The sequence below is a fragment of the Hirundo rustica genome, chromosome 9, assembly GCF_015227805.2.
Source record: "Hirundo rustica isolate bHirRus1 chromosome 9, bHirRus1.pri.v3, whole genome shotgun sequence".
Lineage (NCBI taxonomy): Eukaryota > Metazoa > Chordata > Aves > Passeriformes > Hirundinidae > Hirundo > Hirundo rustica.
The window spans coordinates 8,931,239-8,949,874 of record NC_053458.1 but is presented as its reverse complement, the minus strand read 5'-3'; the positions used below and the strand labels follow the sequence as shown (position 1 = coordinate 8,949,874).

General features: G+C 56.0%; 1 protein-coding gene and 1 long non-coding RNA gene across 2 annotated transcripts; one reads left to right on the top strand and one right to left on the bottom strand.

Annotated features, from left to right (window-relative positions):
* Positions 1-6,520: 6,520 nt before the first annotated feature.
* LOC120756508 (uncharacterized) lies at positions 6,521-18,316 on the bottom strand. The gene is made up of 3 exons (XM_040072988.2): positions 18,005-18,316; positions 16,868-17,908; positions 6,521-7,008 (listed from the first exon to the last, which is right to left on the bottom strand). Exons 2-3 carry the CDS (start codon positions 17,343-17,345, stop codon positions 6,833-6,835), a joined length of 654 nt encoding a protein of 217 aa, XP_039928922.1. The 5' UTR covers positions 17,346-17,908; positions 18,005-18,316; the 3' UTR covers positions 6,521-6,832.
* Positions 10,330-13,261, top strand: LOC131378603 (uncharacterized). The gene is made up of 3 exons (XR_009208129.1): positions 10,330-10,421; positions 11,838-11,922; positions 12,032-13,261. It is a non-coding gene; the product is annotated as an uncharacterized LOC131378603 (long non-coding RNA).
* Positions 18,317-18,636: the final 320 nt, after the last annotated feature.

Below are 18,636 nucleotides of genomic sequence, written 5' to 3'. Positions count from 1 at the left end.
AGCCTGGTTTACATCAGCCCAAGGTGCCCATAGTCCCAAAATCTGTGTATCCCCCAAATCCCAGCTCTCGGTGCTGGAGGGGTGGATGGGACCTCGTGGTTGTCTCCCTGCTCTATATCTGAGCTGCCTGGATGAGGGATCACCTACTTTTGGGCTTTGCCCAGGCACATGCAGAGCCAACATTCCAAACCTCTCCTGGGGAAACGCCCTGGGGATCTGCGTCTGGCTGAAAGGTGGGTGCAGAGCACCTGTGGGTGGGAAACAGCCCACAGCACGGATCCACAGCCTCCCTCCTGGTCTGCCTGGCCCTGACCCTGCCTGCTGCTGCCCTTGAGCTGCTCTTGGGCTGTTCAGTGCCGGTATCAGGTAAGAAAACAAGCAGATAAAGCAGGCGGGATCCAAGCCGTGCCAGAAAACACCCACCTCTGTTACAATAAAAACACCGGCAAGCCAATTTTTTTTTTTTTTTCCCAGATATACACAGAGATTAGAGTGCCTTAACGAGGCAGTAAAACACTTCAATAGCTCTCCTTGCTTGTTATTAAAATGTCCCCTGGGCTTTCCCTTCCCTTCGTGCGGCTCAGCTCCGAAAGGGCCTGTCCCCAGAGCAATGCAGCCATTTAAGCAATTTCTGTTAGTTCCTGTGGGGAGGAAGCATGAAAATATCCTTTTCCCAGGGGAGAAAGAGCATGGTCCCCGTGGTCGGAAGGGAGGTGGCCAAACTCCGTGGCCTTTGGTCCGGCGGCCCTGTGGCCCCACAGCACCCATGGGCTCGTTGGAATGGGGAGCATCGCTGTGGGGTGACCCTGGGAGTGGGTGCAGGGGGTGTGTGGGTGCAAGCACAGCCTACGGGGATGGATCACAGCACCCCCACCCTCTTACCTGGAGACTGATGCTCCCTGTTGACCCTTGTACTGTTCCCTGTGCAGCTCCCACGCACCCTGCCTATCCCTTTCTGGGGAGCAGAGCTCTGGTTTTGTGTTGCCTGACCCATTGCAGGCAGTGTGGGGCAGGAGAGGCCAACAAATGGGGCAGGGAAACCTAAGTGTAGCTCCCACCCCCTGCCCTCAGCCAATCCTGTTTTGGCAGTGGGGATGTTCTGAGGGTCTCGGACAAGGCTGAAGTGTTGGTGCTGGCAGCAGTGGTGATCCCCAGATCCCCGGGAAGAGCTCCGTGATGCCAAAGCACCTCCAGTTTAGGACAATTGAATTCAGTCCACTCCTTTGGGCCATGGTACCCAGGCTGGCCCCATCCTCCAGCTCTCCCCCAGTCATCATCCCTCACCCAGCCTGCTCTGCACAGTACTGGGGTAAATCAGCCCAGTGTGGCATTCTTGTGTCCTGAGTTTCCAGATGGCGTCCAGCTTTTCCTTCCCACTGCCCCAGGTTCACAGGTCTCCAAAGAACCTCATACAAGGGTTGTGCAAAGAGGAGAACGAGAGACATTCCCCTCCCTGTGCCTGGCTTCTGCTGAACCTCTACTACACCCTGGAGAAGCCACACTGGAAAGAGGATGCTCTGCCCAGGCAAGCTCAGACACAAAGTGGGGTGTCCTGGTAACCTCCTGCCTCCTCTCCACCTTTGGGGACCCCCTCCTGAGATTCTTGGTGTCTGCAGCTGAGTGACTGTGAGGCTGCTGAACGGGGGTACAGAGTCAGAGCGTGAACCAGGAATGAGCTGAGCCTTTGGGAAATGCCTCCCCAGGCTGTTTGTTCCCTGCCAGGGGCTGGCAGCAGGCCAGGCCTTTGCTTTGCAGAATAATCCGGTGGCTTTAGAGCTTCCCAGCACTCCTTGGGAGAGAAAAACAAGTGTGACTGCCCAGGGCCTCGTGGGTGTGCGGTCATGGGTGGGTGACAAGGACAGGCTCCGGGCTTCATTCCCTGCCTGCTCCAGCCCAGCTGTGGGGGCAGGGAGGAGGTGGTGTCACAGCTCTCCCCTTCCTCCTCCCTGGGTGCTGGGCACCCACCCTGGCCCATCAGCATCCCTGATATGCCACCTTCTTCCCACTTCCATCACCCATCGCTGGGCAAAAATCCCCCTACACCTCCCACGTGGGACTTGGTTCTGGGGACGTCCTGCTCAGTGCCCCCCCGGGGGTGACAACCGAAACCTGTGTGTGCCCAGGAGATGAGTGTGTTCCTGCCACCAGCTCTGCCTCGGTCCCCAGCGGGGAGCAGCAGAAAAATCGGAATTGCTCTTCTGAGAAATTAATCTTCTTTCTGTGTCTTAGCTCAGGCTGACCTAGAAGAACCACCCGCCTCCCTGGGGTGTTTTTTCTTTCCCCTGTGGGGTATTTGAAGGGAAAATTACAGCAAATGTATTGCAAGGAAACTGTGGGAGACGGGGGCCAGACCTCCAGCAGGGCGAAGCGGGCAGGCAGGGCTGGAATGGTTTTAGGCAGGATTTGCCAGGCTGCCCTCTCCTGTGAGACCCTCTGATCTGAGGTGGGTGGGCAGAGATTTCATCTGCCCAACCATGGGCAGTAGAACAGAAACAATAAAAGGTCAAGAGCTGTCAAGGGTTCCTCCTGGCAGGGTGCACAGTCTGGGGGACTTTTGGCTGGAGAGAAGTAAAAGCGGAGCTGCTGGAGAGAGAAATGGCCATGGGAACAAAGCAGCTGCAGTGCTCGTGACCTCCTTTGGTGGCTGCGGTCCTGGGGTGGTGACAGGGACTGGGGCTGGGTGGAAGGACAGCACTGACCAGCAGGACAGGGACAGGAGGTGAAATATGCCTCTCCTAGAACCTGCTCCTGCCCCACACCAAACCTTCCACCTCCCCACTCCACATCCCCTTTCCTCCGTCCCCTTCATGCCCAGGGATGAAGCCTGGATGGCTCAAACGCCCTCTGTGGCTCTGCAGGCACAGGCTGGGCGAGGGAAACCAGGCACCCCAGCACCAAAATGGTCCTGACAAAATGCTGAAGCTCACGTATGTCCTGGGGGTCACATCCAAGGAAAGGCTCCATCTACCTTTAAAGCTCATCAGCTGCCCTGTGATGGACTCTGCTCCTGGGATGAAGGGCCAGGAGCCCCTTCCCTGCTCCCTCCCTGCCTCAGCTTCCCTTGTGTAAAGTTGGGGGAGATGGAAAGAAACTCCCAGTCTTCCCTTGTGCCTGAGGACTTTTGTGGTTGTGCTGTGGGGTTGGTTCCTGTTCCACGAGTCTTGGAGGAGAGCAGGGAGGCCAGGCAGCTGTTCTGGTGCTCATCCATGTGTCTCTGTATGTCTGCCTGCCTGTCCCTCCTTGTCAGTGTGCAGCACCTGTGGCTGTCCCGCCCCTTCTGCAAAGGGCTCTTGAGTCCAGAGCCACCCCAGTGGGATTTGTGCATTGGGAGAGAGGCAGTGCTGGGAGCCAAAGGGTTTTGAGGCAGTTTTTGGGCAGCAGCCCCCATTCTCGAGGCTCAGCCCTGCGCAGGCAGTGTGAGCAGCAGGGATTATGGCTGCTATAAAAAGCACCAGCATCTCTCGTCTCTGCTCCCTAAGGCGCTTAGGGGAGGAAGGAGGGAATTAAAGAGCAGCCTCCTGCACTGAAGAGGTGCAGGGATGGGAGCAGTCAGAATAGCCTGGCACACTTGTGAGACCCCTTCCTCCTCAGCATCCCCAAAAATCCTCCCCTGGGCAAAGCACCCCTCCACGCTCTTCCTGGGTCCCTGCTGTTGGATCACCTTGTCCCTTGCTCAGAGGTTGTGGGGGGCAAGGAGAGGGCTGAGGGGGACAGCTGAGCCTGGAGAGGGGGTCCTGGTGGGCGAGAAGAGCACACGAGGGTGCTGTACCATTTGCACACCCCGAACAAAAATGTGGAGCACTCCCCCATCCTCACAGCCTCACTCATCAGCCTGGTCCTGTCCTGCTACCCTGCTTCAAAGGTCCTCTGAGGGTACTGGGGATGAGCTCCAAAATGCAGCCAGGGTGCATGGCTGGACAGAAAAACACCGAATTCTCGGAGGGACAGGGGTTATTGCAGCCAAAAGCCATGCTCTGCCTCCAGTGTCTGGAGGCAAAATGGCTCTGTGGTCTTGGGACTGACTCTGACATGTTCACAATCAGTGGGGTCTGGTGACATGTTTGGGGACAAAGCAAGGGGAAGGCAGGTGCCAGATGCTGGCAATGACGCAGGGATGGGGGGATGTGAAGGCAGGTGCTGTGGGAAACTGCTGTCCTCTGTGGTGTTCCCCTGTCCGTGGCAGGTTCCAGTGGGGTCAGTTCCGAAAGCAGCCAGGGGGTCCTGCAGAGCTCTGGTGCCGGCTCTGCCTCCCGGCGCTGCCCAGGTGTGACCCCGCAGCTCGGACACTGCCGGAGCATCACCCAGAGCTTGCTCAGTCCCGGGGACGGGCACAGCACCAGGACATCCCTGGCAGTCCTGCGAATGAGGGGCTCCAAAGAGGCTGAGGGGAGGGGGCTGAGGGCACCTCCTCGCCAGCCCCTTCCCAGATCGGCACATTCTGGCGGACCCCGGTGCGGGTGGCCACAGGAGGGAGCTGGGCTCCTTCCTTCTGCTCCCGCTCAGGGGCCTCGGGTGGGTGACAGCCACGCCAGCCCTGAGTTCTGCTTGGTGCAGGAGCATCTCCTGGGGTCAAAGCACGTCATGTGGGGTCCCAAATGTCTCAGGAAGGGAGCAAGAGCCCCGCTGGAGTGGAAGTGGCTGCCTCCGTGCTCTGGGAAGCCTTCACCTTATTTCCAGCAGCTGCACGATGGGGCTGCAGTGCAGATGCGTCACCGTGGGGGGACCAGCTGGCACGTCCCCATGGCAGGGACCAGTCTGTGAGCAGTGCCACTGTGACACAGTGTCTCACTGTCCCTCCCGAGCCGTGGCCAGAGGCACCCGGGTGACCCTGATGTCCACCCACCCTGCTGATGCTGAAGGAGCAGGGGAGCAGCTGGGCCCTCCCTGTACAACCCCCTGTCCCCCAGGAATCTGGACCTTCGCAGTTCCCCCAGCCCACAGCCAGCTCTGGTGCTGCAGCCTTATTCCCAGGGGCTGACAGTGACCGGTGGGATCATGCCCCAGCATCCCCCTCATGCTGCCGGGGCATCACTGCCCAGCTCCCCTCCACAGCCCCAGCAGCACAGGGAAAGCCTGGCAGGTGCCAGGGCAGCCACGCCACAAACCCAGGATTACAAAAACCCGGAGTAAAATGATGGTGGCAGAACGCTGTGCGATCGGCAATGGTTAATTACGGGCGGGAGGTGTCAGGTACTGCCCTCCGCCTCTGCTTGCTGAAAAGCCGACAAAGCCCCAGCGTGGGGCTGCTGGTAATGGCTCTCGTTAAAGCCATTGGAGCAGGAGTTTTGAAACCACATCCATTTTCCTTGACCACTTTCAGAAGGGGAAAATGCTGTTCTGGCCCCTGCTATTTGTGGTGTGCTGGTACTGCAGGCTGGGGAAAGGCAGGACTTGTCTCCCTGGATGCAGAGGCAGAAGTCTGGACCACAGTCTTTTCTCAGGACTGGCCCTGTGGCACATCAATATAACCTTTTTTTAAGTCCATGGGAGATGTGGAGAGTAAAGGGATCTTCATAACGGGGAGGCACAAGGAGTGAGCTCAGTCCCAGTGCCTTCCACTCTGCTATACAAAGAAATTATGGATCCTGGATTAAAACCCTTAGTGGGGTAAGAGCTGATCTTAAAATTGGAATGAAGTCATCAGGATGCTCCTTTTCCCACCTGGTCTGGGAGCTTGCCCTGCACATTTGCTGTTGCTGGCTTCCTCTGAGCCCCTAAAACAGCAAGGAGCAGGGATCTGCCTGGAGTTACAAATCATAAAGAATGTTCTTGGGCAGAGAGAAGGGCAGTTTTGGTTGGTGGTGCTCTAGCTGGGAAGAGGAAGGTGTCCAGGGAGAAGAGGGAGGTCTCCCTGCCCCATGAATTCACGTGGGGCTGGCCCCAGTACAGAGCCAGCAGCCCTTGGGGTGGCGGGAAGTTTGAGGTGATGTAGGACGTGGTCACGCTGAGATGAGTCTGAAGGATGCAGGCATTTAAGGGCTCTTTTCCCTCATGAAGAGTTTGGATTTCATGCAGATGGGTCCCTGTCCTTCTCTCCAGCAACATTCCTCAGAAAAAGGGGTTGTAGCCCGCCCCAACAGAGCTGCTCCCTGTCAGAGGGTGCTGGGCTCAAGCAGAGAAGTGGTGGAGGGAATGTGATGGCCCTGGCTTGGCTACAGGCGTAGAGGAATAAAGCTCCCTGGGAAGTCTGGGCTGTCACCCTGCTGTCCCAGAGCCACAGCACACACCTGCTGGAAAGGGCCGTGAGCAGGAGCTGCAAAACTCCTGCAGGAGTGATGGCCCAAGCAGATCACCAATGTACCAGGGCATCTGGCCCCTGCTGACCTTTCTGTGCCTTTGTGCAGCTCCCAGAAATGCAGATTCCCGCGTTTCTCTGCAGCCTGCTTGTCTCCTTTGCCCTTTTCCCCACCCCACTCCCACGCCACCGGACAGCCGCACGCCGAAGGGCAGCCCGGCCTCTCTCCAACTCATTTCTCTTGCAAGCTTTGTTTGGTGGGTGTATTTTGCACTTGCTTTTTCTTTTTTGCTATTCACAGGGAACAAAGAAGGGGGTCACAAACCCAAGGGCAGACGTCAGGACAGGGCTGACAAGCCGGGGAGAAGGGGTGATGCCGCCCACCCCGGCAAGGTCCTTAGAGGCTGCTATAACCAGGGGGAGAAGGGCTTTGCTCCACTCTGCCCATCCCTTCCTCTCCCTGCCCGGTCCTGCGGGGTGGCTGCTGCAGTGTTTCACTGCTCCATCCCGCCGCTCCATCCCGCCGCTCCATCCCGCCGCTCCATCCCGCCGCTCCATCCCGCCGCTCCATCCCGCCTGGCCCGGGCGTGGCTCCGGTCACGTCTGCTGTGGCAAGTGGCAAGTCTCGCTGATGGCGATCACCACGTCCTGGGGCTGGCGGTCCCGGTGCCGCGGCGCCTCGGGCATCTCGCTCATCTCGTTCACGCTGTTGCTGATGCAGTTGATGTCGCTCTTGTTGCTGTTGTCATCCGGGTTGGGGCCAAAGATCCAGTCTGGAGGAGGGAAAAGCACAAAACAAACCCCTGGTTACCTCTGGCTGTTCCCAAAGTTCAAGGTGGCTCGAAAATTGCTGCCTCCTGCTACACCCTACCTCTAGCTCTGGGTGCTCACCCCTCCAGGAGTGTCCCTTGCCAGCCCTGCCCCTTCAGCTCCCTCCACTCCCCTGGTGCTGGGATCTCTGCTCTTCCCAGCTCTGGGCTGGTTTTCAGGCTGCTGGTTTCTGGAAGCCCTCCCAGCTAAGGCAGATGAAATCATCCTGTTAATCCCAAAAATGAGAGTGAAATGCCTCCAAAGTGAAGTGTGCATCTGGGGTCTCTAGCAACGTATTTCCTAAAGCGGGGTTTTGCCGTCAGACAGAGTAAATGATTAAATAACTGTGTGACATCCAAATGGGGCTGGGGCCATGGCTGGGACATGGCTTTTCTGCCTTGAGAGTACATTACAGCCGTGCCAGGGCCCCAAACCCTCCATGGCAGCTTTGGGGCTGTGCTTCTCGCTGGTCACCACAGCACAGGGACCTGGCTCCGAGCTGATCCAGCCACTGGCACTGGGGGTGACTGATCCCCCTCCAAAATACAATGTCACTGCTGGATGGCAGCGTGACTGAAACATCCCCTGCAGCAGAGGGAGTGCAGCTGAGTGAAAGCAGGTGGTGCTGCTCCCCAAAGAGCTATCTTTTAAAAAATGTGGCTGTTTGGGCAGTGAGAGGCCGTGCCCTGCTGACATGGGAAGGCACCAGCAATGAGGATGCCAAAGGGGGAAACCCAGGGGAGGGGAGAGTAGCTCCAGGACCTTGTGGCTGTGGGCAGTGGAGCACCAGCACCCCTCTGCTTTAGCAGCTCTGCCACCAAAATAAAGCAGAGGTGGCTGTCAGGAGGCAGACAAAAGGACCAGCCTGGTTTTATTGTTCCTGAGGAACTCTGCTTATTTGGCACTGGATCTCACAGAATACAATTTCTCTCCTTTGCAGCGTGGGTTATTTTGTGTCCCCACAGGACATTCCAATTAGGGGTTTTCAGTAGAGGACACAGGCTTCCTGATGGAGCAGGGACACAGAAATGCCATCCTAGTGAGATGATGTCTTTCTCACGGGCTGCGGAAAAAAGTTTTGCAGCAAAACTGGGACTGAATGACAGCAAATGCCAGGGTGGGATGCCAGGTGTGAAGTGAGTGGCATTTCTTGGCTCACCACTGGGGTCCAGACATTTCTTCAGGTGTGAGCAGAGAGACAGGAATGACCTGTGGGGCTCTCTGTGCTCAGTATGTGCACTGATGGTCAAATTTTGGGCTTTTTTTTGAGATCCCCCCAAAGCTTTTTTTTTTTTTTTTTCTTTTTCTTTTAAGAAAAGCCAAAAATTTAGCTGTTTTTGCAATGCAATATTTGAACTTTTTTCTCCAGCCTGAAGCCATTTGGCCACACCATCCCCAAGAGAGCAGAACATGACTTCCAGGATGATACTCATGCTCTGGAGCCAGGGTTGGTGACCACCCTGCCAGGGAACTGGACAGGCAGTGGAGGGGTTGTGCCCCACTGCCAGCACAGGCTGGCTGGAGGAGGGGGCTCTCCCCAAGGAAGGTAGAGCTCCCACCACCCTGGGCACAGGCAACATGTCCAGAGAGTGACTGTTTTCCCTTGGTTTCCCCATTTTCTTCACCTTCATCGCTGTGCTAGCTGGGTTTGCTGGTTGTCCAACGGGAAAGGGAGGAGAAGAACCACCACAGCTCCCTCAGCCACTGCAGTGCTGGCAGGAGGGATTGGGAAACTCAGCAAAGAAGTGGTCCAAAGGGTTTGGGGAGCCCTGTGTCTGCCCCAAGTCTCAACCAGGACATTTAGCTTTCACTTGCATAACCCACAGCCCTCACCCACTAGAGACTGGGCTCCCCATCACAACCCTTCCCCAGGGAAAACCAGCCAAGCCCAGAAGGCTCATTTGGGGCTTTTTTCCTTTATAGCTTTGATTTTGCTTGGCTTTACTGCATTTAGACTAAAGGTCAAACACTCCACCATCTTCTTCCTGGTCTGGCCCTGTCTGGTCCATTCCAGACAGAGCCTCTTGCCCCTAAGACCTTGCAGGTTCCTCCAGCCCCCACACAGCTGCTTGCCGTGAGGAGAATCCGAAGGCAGTAACAAGATTGCCTCCTACAAATACTATTAAAGTTCTCAGCTTGCCTTCCTTGACGTCAGCCATAAAACTCCAGTGGGAGCAGCAGGGAAGAAGGGGAATAACCTGTAGAAAAAGGGGTGATGGGTCCTCAGCTATCCTGGGAGCCACTGGATAAGGATCGCTGTGTGCAACAGGAAGCAAAGAGCGTTGCGTGCCTGTGAGCAGGGGTAAGTGGCTTTGGTGGCCAGATGATGAACCCCTGGTGACGTTTGTGGGCAGAAGAAGAAGCAAGAGCTGGATGAGGCACTGTGGTAAAGGCAGAAAAGCAGGGGATGGATGTTTTGAGAGAGCACCAAGGGCACCAGAAGAAGCCATTCGCATGGGAGAAGCGTCACGGTGCATCCAAAGGGGACGTGGCTGGCCGGGGTGCCCGGGGGAGGCGGCTGGTGTCAGGCTGCTGCAGTCTGACTCCTGGGTAAGAGCAGGCTGGATTGTACGCCCTAATCCGAACCACTGCTTCCCTGGGAATTATTTCTGGAGCCTGCTGGATCTAATTACCCAGTAATCTGCAGGAAGATGTAATTAGGCTGTCATTAGAGGGTATTTACTGCGATGCCTTTATGATTTGACTGTGTAAGTAAGGAGTGAAGTAATTACACAATTACATGTTATTTGTGGCCATTTATGGCCTGTAACTTCAGCGTGTTGCCATGTGTGGAAGAGGGGAGCGAGGCCCCGTGGAGCTGGCAGAGGATCCCCTGCCAGCAGGACCCCGGAGAAACACCATAAAAATGTCAGTGCCCTCACGTCCCCTGCCAGCCACCACCAGCTCCATCCCAGCCACGCTCCATCCTCCCCAGTTCCTCCCTCTGGCTCTTCCCAGGGTGTGGGTGATAAAGCAAGGTCTCCTGGGGTCAGCCATGGCATGTCTGGGGAGGGATGAAGGAGAGGAGAGAGGAGACCTGCACATCCTTGGCGTCAATGGGATTAAGCCTCGCTCCGATGCGGAAGGAAGTTTGCAGGGGATGGGAGGCAGAGCCTCGCGCCACGCGCCAGCACAGGCTGGAAACCTCGGGTGATGAACCCCACAGGGGGGTGTAATCAGGCAGTGGGGGTGGCCAAACCTGGGAGCCAAGGCGGGGTGGTGACCGGGAGCTGCAGCCCCCAGCACCACGTCAGGTGTTTCTCCCTCTGTCCCTTACAGCTGGCAGGGGGGATGCATGAGCCACAAAAGTGAGGGAAACAAAATCCTCTGTTGGATCTAAGTCCAAATAGGGGTTCACACGATCTCCAGTCAGAAGGTGAGTGAAGTTAGGCTGAACCTAGCGATACCTAATGGACCTGGGACGGATGAGGGCAGACCTGGGGCGAGCAGGGATCACACAGTGTGCTCCTGGGGCAATGGCACATCCACACCCCGGACAGTCACACTTTGGAGATAAGAAAAAGCATTGCCTGCCCCTACCCAGCCCCTGAAAGGAGCTCATAACACTGCTGCACAATCCAGGGCATGCACGGGTGTGTATGTGAATGTCTTGGATAAAAGAGAGGGGCAAAGTGACTTTCTCAGCCAGGCTGGGGAGCAGCATTTAACCCAGAGGCACCTCTTGCTGCCCATCAGGTGCTGCCAAGGCTCAGCCTGCCTGCTGGGGTCTGCAGGGCCAACAGAGAGCTGGGAAGTGCTGAGGAGGGGTGAGATCGATACGGAGCGATTGATCCAAAGCAGCTGCAGAGAGGAGATAGAGCAGGCTGGGCAGATCAGGAGCCGTGGAATAGCAACTCTGTTATTATTATTATTAACCCCAAGCAGCAGAGCCCTGTGGCACAAAATGCCCCTGCACCTCCCTGGCTCCATCCGAGTCCTCCACAGCACCCCTGGAAGCAGGAGCCCTGGGATATGCTGTGTTTTTGGGGACAGAAGAACACTGGGGTCACCCAGATGTCACAGCGTGCCCTTCTCATACCAGCAGCATGAGGGCTGGTCCTTGCTCAGAAACCCCTGCCAGTGCAGGCAGCAGGGAGCAGCCTCCTGCTGTCCCGGTGCAGAGGGGCACAGGGCTGCCCTGTGCCCAGTGTCACCCCAAGGGGCTGGCCCGCTCCCCTGCCTTCCTTGGTGGCAGGGTGGGATGTCTATGAGGCACTTCAGCTGCTGAAAAAGAGACATCCCAAGCAGAAGGGGGTGGGAGAAAAGGCTGAAATTTAAACACAGCCTGGTGAGTGAGACATTCACAGTCCCCGCAGAGATGGAAACAGGAAAGGAAGGGGCAACGTGTTCGATGAACAATCAAACTCGTGCTCTAGTTTTGCTTTAAATGGAGCCGGGTGTGAAAGCAGCTGCTAAAAAAGCTCTTTTCCCATCAGCAGGAGCAGAAGCACCTCTTTCTTCGAAACAAGTCCCGAGCCAGCAATCACATTGTGCTCTGCAGCAAGGCAGGGTCAGCTATGGCCAGGGCATTCCTGGTGGGCGTGAGTTCAAGGGTATCCCTCATGTCTTTCACATGATACAGCAGTCGCAGCTGGGCGTTGTATCTGCCTCATTTGCAGGACAGACTCTACTTATTCATTAGCAAAATCAGCAGAAAACTCCCAGTTTGTTCTGATGGAAAATTTATGTCTGCGCCTGGCAACAGTGATTTGTTAGAAACCCCCTTTCCCCCCCTCACATTCACTAATTTCTAAATGAATTCAATGTCTGTTCTTCCTTCCCTGTTTTGCAGAAATTTCTCAGCTTTGCTGTGCTGGCTGAGTCAAAATTGTCCTGCACCCCAAACAGCATGAGCACTCTGCTTTGCTGATGGACAGGTAAGGACACTGCTCCTCTGCAGAGCTGTCACCAGCATGAAGCATCTGGTGCGAAAAGGGGTGAAATGGAAAAGGCATTCAATTAATTACGATATTCTCTTAAAAACAGCTTCTCTGCACCAGAGCAGCCCTGGACTAAGGCTGGATTTGATCCCAGTCCCATCCATCAGGCATTGCCGCTCCAGAGGGTGGGTCTCTGCGAGGTGGTGACTCAGGTGTGGTAGGTGGGAGGCAGGCGTGTTCCTGGGGTGGATATTTGCTGTCCATATCCTCCAGAGGCAGAGCGAAGGTGACCAGACAGTGAGGAGCCCTGCTCGGTCTCAGCTCAAGGCAGACCAGTGCTGGCAGGGCAGTAGACAAACAAACACAGCCCTCCTGACACAGCCCATCCCTGCAGCACACGAGGGCAGGAGTGGGAAGGCTGCTGTGGGACAGTGCATCCCTGAGGCCTTGGTCTATGCCTGGCAGCGTGTGCTGGAAGCCATCCCTCTCCTCCAGCTCTGAGCTCCAAAGGTTTGGCTGCAAATGCAGCTGTCCTGGAGTGGGCCCTTTTTGCAGGGCCAGACCACTGTGGCTCATCTTCTAACAGCCCCAGCCGGTGAGTGGCAGTGGTGAATTATCCTAGAGCAGCCACGGCTTCCCTAAAGGACACCTACGGAGCTCCTGATGCAGCCCCTGCACCAGAAGGGAAACAGGCAGGGGATGGCTGTCAGAGGTGGGTTAGCACCGAGACAGGAACGCAGAAGGGAACCTGACGTGGTTTCTTCCCACAGCTTTGGGAGGCAAAGGAATTATCCTCAAAACAGAGCTTGAAAAGAAGATGTATAAGTCCTCTCTGATGGGCCTAAGACGCTGTCTGAAATCCCTGCCGTGGGCTGAATTATCTTTAGAGCCCTGCGGTTCTGTGTGGAGCAATTAAAAGTGGATCCCGCGTCCCTGCAGGATCACCCAGCAGCTATTTTCAGCAAGGCTACATTCACGCACGGTTTCTTTGTTCAAGGAGACCGTTTCCTAAAGAAGCCTGAAATGTGGAGGTTGGAGATAAGGCTGAAAAATAAAAATACGGCTGGTGGGTCAAAAGGGCGAGGAAAAGGAAGACCCTGCTCCAAGGATGGCATTGGGTTTTGAGCAGCCCCAAAGCCACCCACCAGCACAGTCCTGCCTGTGTCAGTGAACCTGCCCTGCCTTGCCCCAGCTGGGCATCTGCCCTGGGCCCATTCCCCAGGGAAAAGTTTCCCCCAAGGTCTCCACTGGAGATCAGCAGCCCAGAGGAGACCTTGGCTGAACCGGGTGACAGCAGCCAAGGTGTCCCTGCAAGGCACTGCTCCCACGCACACCATCAGACCCTTCCCGTGCGGTTCCCGCGCAGGATCGAGATGCTTTCCCCTTTCCCGGCCACCACACGCGTGCAGTCTCCATGGCAACAGCTTTGTTTCCAGTCAAACTTTTTACTTTCCCCCCCCCTCCCCCTCCTTTTCCTCCCTTTTTTTTTAAAAAAAAAAGTTTAAATCAGAGTGATATTCAGCGAGCTGCTGGGGCCGGAGGAGGGAGGGCGGGCTGATTCCCGCGGATTGCAGTAATTAGGCGCCTCGTACGTCGGTGACAGGCTTGTCATTTGCCAAGCCAGCTCTTCGCCGCAGCGCCGGCTCTGGCAGCTCTCCAGCGCTTCCGAGTTAAGCGGCTTTCCAAACGCTTCGACCCAATTTGCCTCAAGTGGTGGTGGGGTCTGAGCTGTGCTCACGCAGGAGCCTCCCTCCCACCCGCCTTGGGGGGGGTTCGCGTGCAGCCCCAAGCAGAGACATCTGATGAGTTTTGGGAAAGCCAAACGCGAGACTTGGTCAGCTCAGAGCAAGCAGGAGGGACTGGAGAGAAATTAGGGTGTTCGGGGCTCTCCTTGGCCAGGTCTCTGCAGGAAGAGCTGAAGAGGGGCTCTTTCAGAGCCCTCTTATCCATATCCAGGTGCTCTGCCTTCCTACTCTCCAACAATGCATCTTTCCTCCTTCTCCAATGCAGCCTCCCATTTTCCACTCCTCCCCAGCCTGCTGGGCACCACAGCACTGTTCCCGTCCCCTGGGGATGCCTGGGCAAGCTCTAAGTGATTCTTTACGAAGCATCTGCAAGAGAGGTGTCGGTGTCTCAAATACCAGTTTAGATTTCACAGGAAAAAACCTTGGCAGCATCCCGAGAACCCCTTCACCATCCGAAACTGAGCCCAGCACCTGCTTCTCATTGTTCCTGTGAGTGCAGGGGGCTGGCTGATGCTTTGACTCCCCAAGCCGTGTCCGACAAGCTGTTACTGAGGAGTCATCATCATCCCTGATGCCTCCGAGTGACTGTTTAAAGCAGCGATTAACTATTCCCGCTTTAATCTCCCTGAAACAGGCTCCAGCCCTTTGGCATCTTATTTCCATCTCTCCCGTATATTTCTGAGCATGATTAGTGCAGAAACGCTGATAGCAGAGGCTGGAGCTGCTGTCGAGTATATAAATCCAGGCATTGTGTTAAGGGAGCTAATAGAGCAGCTTCTTATTTACTGTCCCTTGGTCTCTCTGTCCTGTCCCTAAAGAAATTTTATGCAAACTCATTCAAATGAAACCTTCTCTTTAAAGGCTGTTCCTTGGCAGTGTTAACAAACATGGTCTCATCCGCTCTCCTCCGAGGACTGGCTCATTTTAAGTGTATAAACTGTGGGAAGATGGGCCTGGAGTGCTAAATAGGATGAGCTGGAGGCAGCCTCCGGCACTGAGCGGTGCTGCTGGAGTTTGGGAAATGCCTTCTCCTCTCTGCCTGGAGGGGAGAGGAAGCTCAAATTCTGGATTTCTGACCCTGATTTGGAGAGATATTACCTCCACCCGGGGCAGGGAGGATGCCTTGCCCTCAGCAAGGGGCGTTAAACTGGGAAAAGGTTTCTTCCAAAGTGGCAGGAAGCGAGCAGACCCCAGCACTGTCCCTGTGCTTGTCCAGCTCCTGGGATGGCCACGGTGCTGTGAAAGGCTGTGGAAGTCCCTTTGCAAAGGGCTTTGAGAGAGGAGAGGCACCCTGCTGACCTCGTCCCACGCAGAGGCTAAAGTTAAAGGTCACCAGGGAACATTGGTGCCGAGCCGGAAGCAGCGCATCTGAGACCCAGGTGCAGCTGCAGCCCCCTCCGTGCCTGGAGCATGGCGTTTCTGTGGATTTCCCCCCAGCTTTGCAGCACCCACCCAAGGGGTGGTTTTGAGCACCCACATCTGTGCTCTCCTGCATCAGGGACCACAGCAAAAGGGGCAGGGGTGTCTGCTCTGTGGAGGCACTGGGAGTGGACTGGCCCCTGCCTCCGGGGAGTTTCTAACCTGGCCTGACCTGGTCCTTGAAGCATCTTAGCGCAGGAATGGGTGTATTTTTAGGTGCTGTCCCCACTGCCTACCTTTGTGGGGAAGGCAGCATTAAATCAGATGAGTGGCAGAGCCAGGTGATGTTTCAGCCACGGCAAGCTTCTGATTAAGTGTTAAATTTAACACTTTAGGACAATACATCCATTCCCTTCCATCTGGAGCGAAGAAAAACTCCTCAGCAGCAGCTCCCTGCCATTTTCCAGGCTCAGCCTCATGTGAGACCTCAAGTACTGCTACCTGCCAGGAGGTCTGACCTTTTTTTGTCGCAAATAACTCCTCTCTAGATCTCTGTGTCCTGGATCTGCTGGCCCTTGCCCGGTCATGACCCTCTGCCCAAAGGACTTGGCTTGCCCTCCCCTGAGCAAGGCAGGGGTGCTGCCCACCCACAGGCACTGGCTGGAGTTCTGGCTGGCGTGTGTCTCCTGCGTCCCAGGAGCAGGGAGATAAAGAAGAATCATGAATGAACACGTGGATTTTGTTCCAGATGAGTGTGATCTCCCTCCCCCTGCAGAGATGGAGCCTGCAGAGCTTCAACCCTGACGGGGGGTCAGGCTCAGAGCAAGGCTGTGCAAAGGGATTTCAGCCTTATTTCCCTGTGCAGGGCATTGCTCCCAGAGCTTTTGGGGGGTGTGCACATCTGCAGGAGCCAGGAGCTTAAATCCCTCTGGGGATCCCTTCTGGCTCTCTATCCAAGCTGGAAAACAGTCGCCAGCACGCTGAAGCAAGGCCCTGACCCCCAAAAGAACACTATGGCTGTCAGGGTGTAGGGGCCAAAAGTGCCAGGGATTCAGATGGGATTTGGGCACATTTGCACTCCCCAGCACGACCAGACTTACAAATGATGGGGCAAAGAACAAGAGTATCACTGAGGGCTTGTCATAAGCAGCCAAGCACCTCTGCCTGCACTGTGCCTGACCACAGCAGCCCCTGTCTTTGTGCTCTCAGCCCGATGGCAAGGGATGGCGTTCATCAGCAACAGGATGAAACCAAAGAGGAGGAAGCCAAATCTCAGAAAAAATGCACCCTCTTTGGGCTGTCATTGCGTGGATTTGTTGCAGGGGCTGTGATGGCTGTTGTAAGGCAACGAGGGCACCAGACTGCTGAGCTGTGTTTCCTAGGAGTTTGTGGACTCACTGGTGCCTAATAAGGGGTTAAGCTCATATGGCAGATTTTCTTTCACTGTGCACTAGTGGGTTGTTATCCTGTGCTCAGGTATCTGTTGCCATGAAACTTTTCATGTTGGAGACCTCCAATCCAAGCTCAGTTGAAACTGGCCGAGGGGTTTTACAGTCATTTGGCAACACAGACTCACGCACACACATTTATACCCAGGCACACAGGCACGAGATCTGCCCCTTTAGGAAAGGGGAGAAACCCAAGGGTTTTCTCTGGGAAGATGGTCAACACGGATCTCAGCTTAGAGAACCCAGCACATTAAATAAACTAACACTCTTGCAAATTGGGCTTGGTCTAAACCCCACCCAAACCAAAGGAGAGACATGAGGCAGCAGGTCCAGGCTCGGCACCAGGCTCTTTTTGGCCACAAGCACACAAGGCGTGAAGCCCACACTCACCTACAAAGTCGTAGATGAGGTCCTTGATGAGATGCCCGACGATGGCGTACGCCACTGCCACCACCACCAGGGCTGCCATGAGAAGGTAGAGGACAGCCTTGGGCAGAGGAATGGCGTCTCGAGGAGGGGGTTTGTACTCCTTGTAGAGCTGGTCATTGTCCGAGTATGAGTACTGGAACAAGTGGTCCAGGCCAGCTGTGAAGTTGCTGGAGTTCATGGACTGGCTATTGGACAGGTAGTTGTCCTGTTCGGGGTCCTGGAGGACACTTACCACCGAGCTGGTGGTGGCTTCCACTTGCTGTACCAAATTCAGAGTCTTGTTAACGCTGGGGAGGATTTGGGAAAGGAAAGTGCTCCAATCTTTGATGGCACTGATGTTGCAAATGATCATAATTGCAACGAGGAAAGAGGTCTCCAAGCTCAAGAGACTTAAAAGGGAGAGAAAGAGGTGAGAATTGCCGTGCTTACACCAAACCATGTACCGCAAAGCGGGCAGAGAAGGTCTGGATGGGGTACATTTCTCATTTGCAAATTCTTACACGATCCAGTAGGGATGCATCTGTGATACCTCGGTTTCACTCCTAGAAATGCCCGCAGAAAACCCCTATGGGCATGAAGTTCCTTAGGAAAAAGTAGGTGCTGGAATCATTTTGACCGATATCATTTTTGCTCCTCTGCCATCTCTCCCTTGTGCTACCCACTGATGAAAAATGGAGAGACAGGATCCTGTAGATATTTTCAGTCATCTGGAAAAGAAAGATAAATCGCCCTTCTCCAGCTTTTTTATTTTCAGAGGCGATGGTCCTTGGAGAGACAGAAATCCCCGGTTGGCTCTGTCCCGGGCTCGGTCAGGCGCAAGGTGTGCGGTTCCGTCCTGACTCTCCCGTTAGCGCTGCCCACAGCGTTCGCAGAGGAGAAAAATGTTCGGACCCCACAAAGTTCAGCTGCTCCCGGCGTGTGACGGGGCCGCCGGCGCGCAGCTCCCGGCCATTCCAGCTTGGCTTTCGGCAACTTCTTTCGCCGGCATTTCCCGATCGATTCCTTTAAAAACAGAACCAAGTCAGAGACAACGAGCACGCCGGCGGAGAGCCCAGCACCCGGTCCCCAGCGCAGAAGCCGGCCGGTCTCGGCTTTTACCTTAAGGACTTTTCCCAGCGAACCGATACTCTCGCCCGATGCTCCAGCTGGTTTTATTCAAGGCTGAGCTCCCAGCGGAGCTCCCCGCTCGCAGCCGCCGATCCGGTGCCGCTGCCCGGTGCCGCGTGTGCCGTGCGTGCGCGGACACTCCTCCCCGTTCCCTTCCCTCCTGTCCCTTCGCCCTGCCGGCCCTTCCCAGCAGCGAGGGGGATTAGCTGCCGGGAGCTTGGCTCCAAAACTCCTGAGCGTGCTGGCGAGCGGGCGATGCTCGGCGGGAGCGTAGGCTCAGCCTCCGCCGCTGCTCCCCGGGGAGTTAATCCTTTCGATGACAAAAGATGAGCTTTGATCCGTCCGCGGGATGCGCAGGGGGAGGCGGGGGGGCGGCGTGGGTACCGCGGGTCCAGCCGCCCGCGGGCGCCGAGCTCAGCCTTTGTCTGGGAGCGGTGCCGCCGGCAGGGAGCAATCACATCGCGGGAGCTGCCGGGAGCGGGGAGGACATCATCGATCCCACGCCGGCATCCCGCAGGAGCCGTGCCCCCCACAGCCACGCTTTCTCCACGGCGGCCTCCGCCCAGCAAAGTTTTGGCATCGGAGGGACGGCTGGTTCGCAGGAAACGCGGAGGGTTTGAGGC

Coding starts and splice junctions, on each gene's coding strand:
- LOC120756508 (XM_040072988.2), bottom strand. CDS start 17,345: ATGGTTTGGTGTAAGCACGGCAATTCTCACCTCTTTCTCTCCCTTTTA. Junction 7,009..16,867: donor CCTCATCTACGACTTTGTAG/GTGAGTGTGGGC, acceptor TCCCTCCTCCAG/ACTGGATCTTTGGCCCCAAC.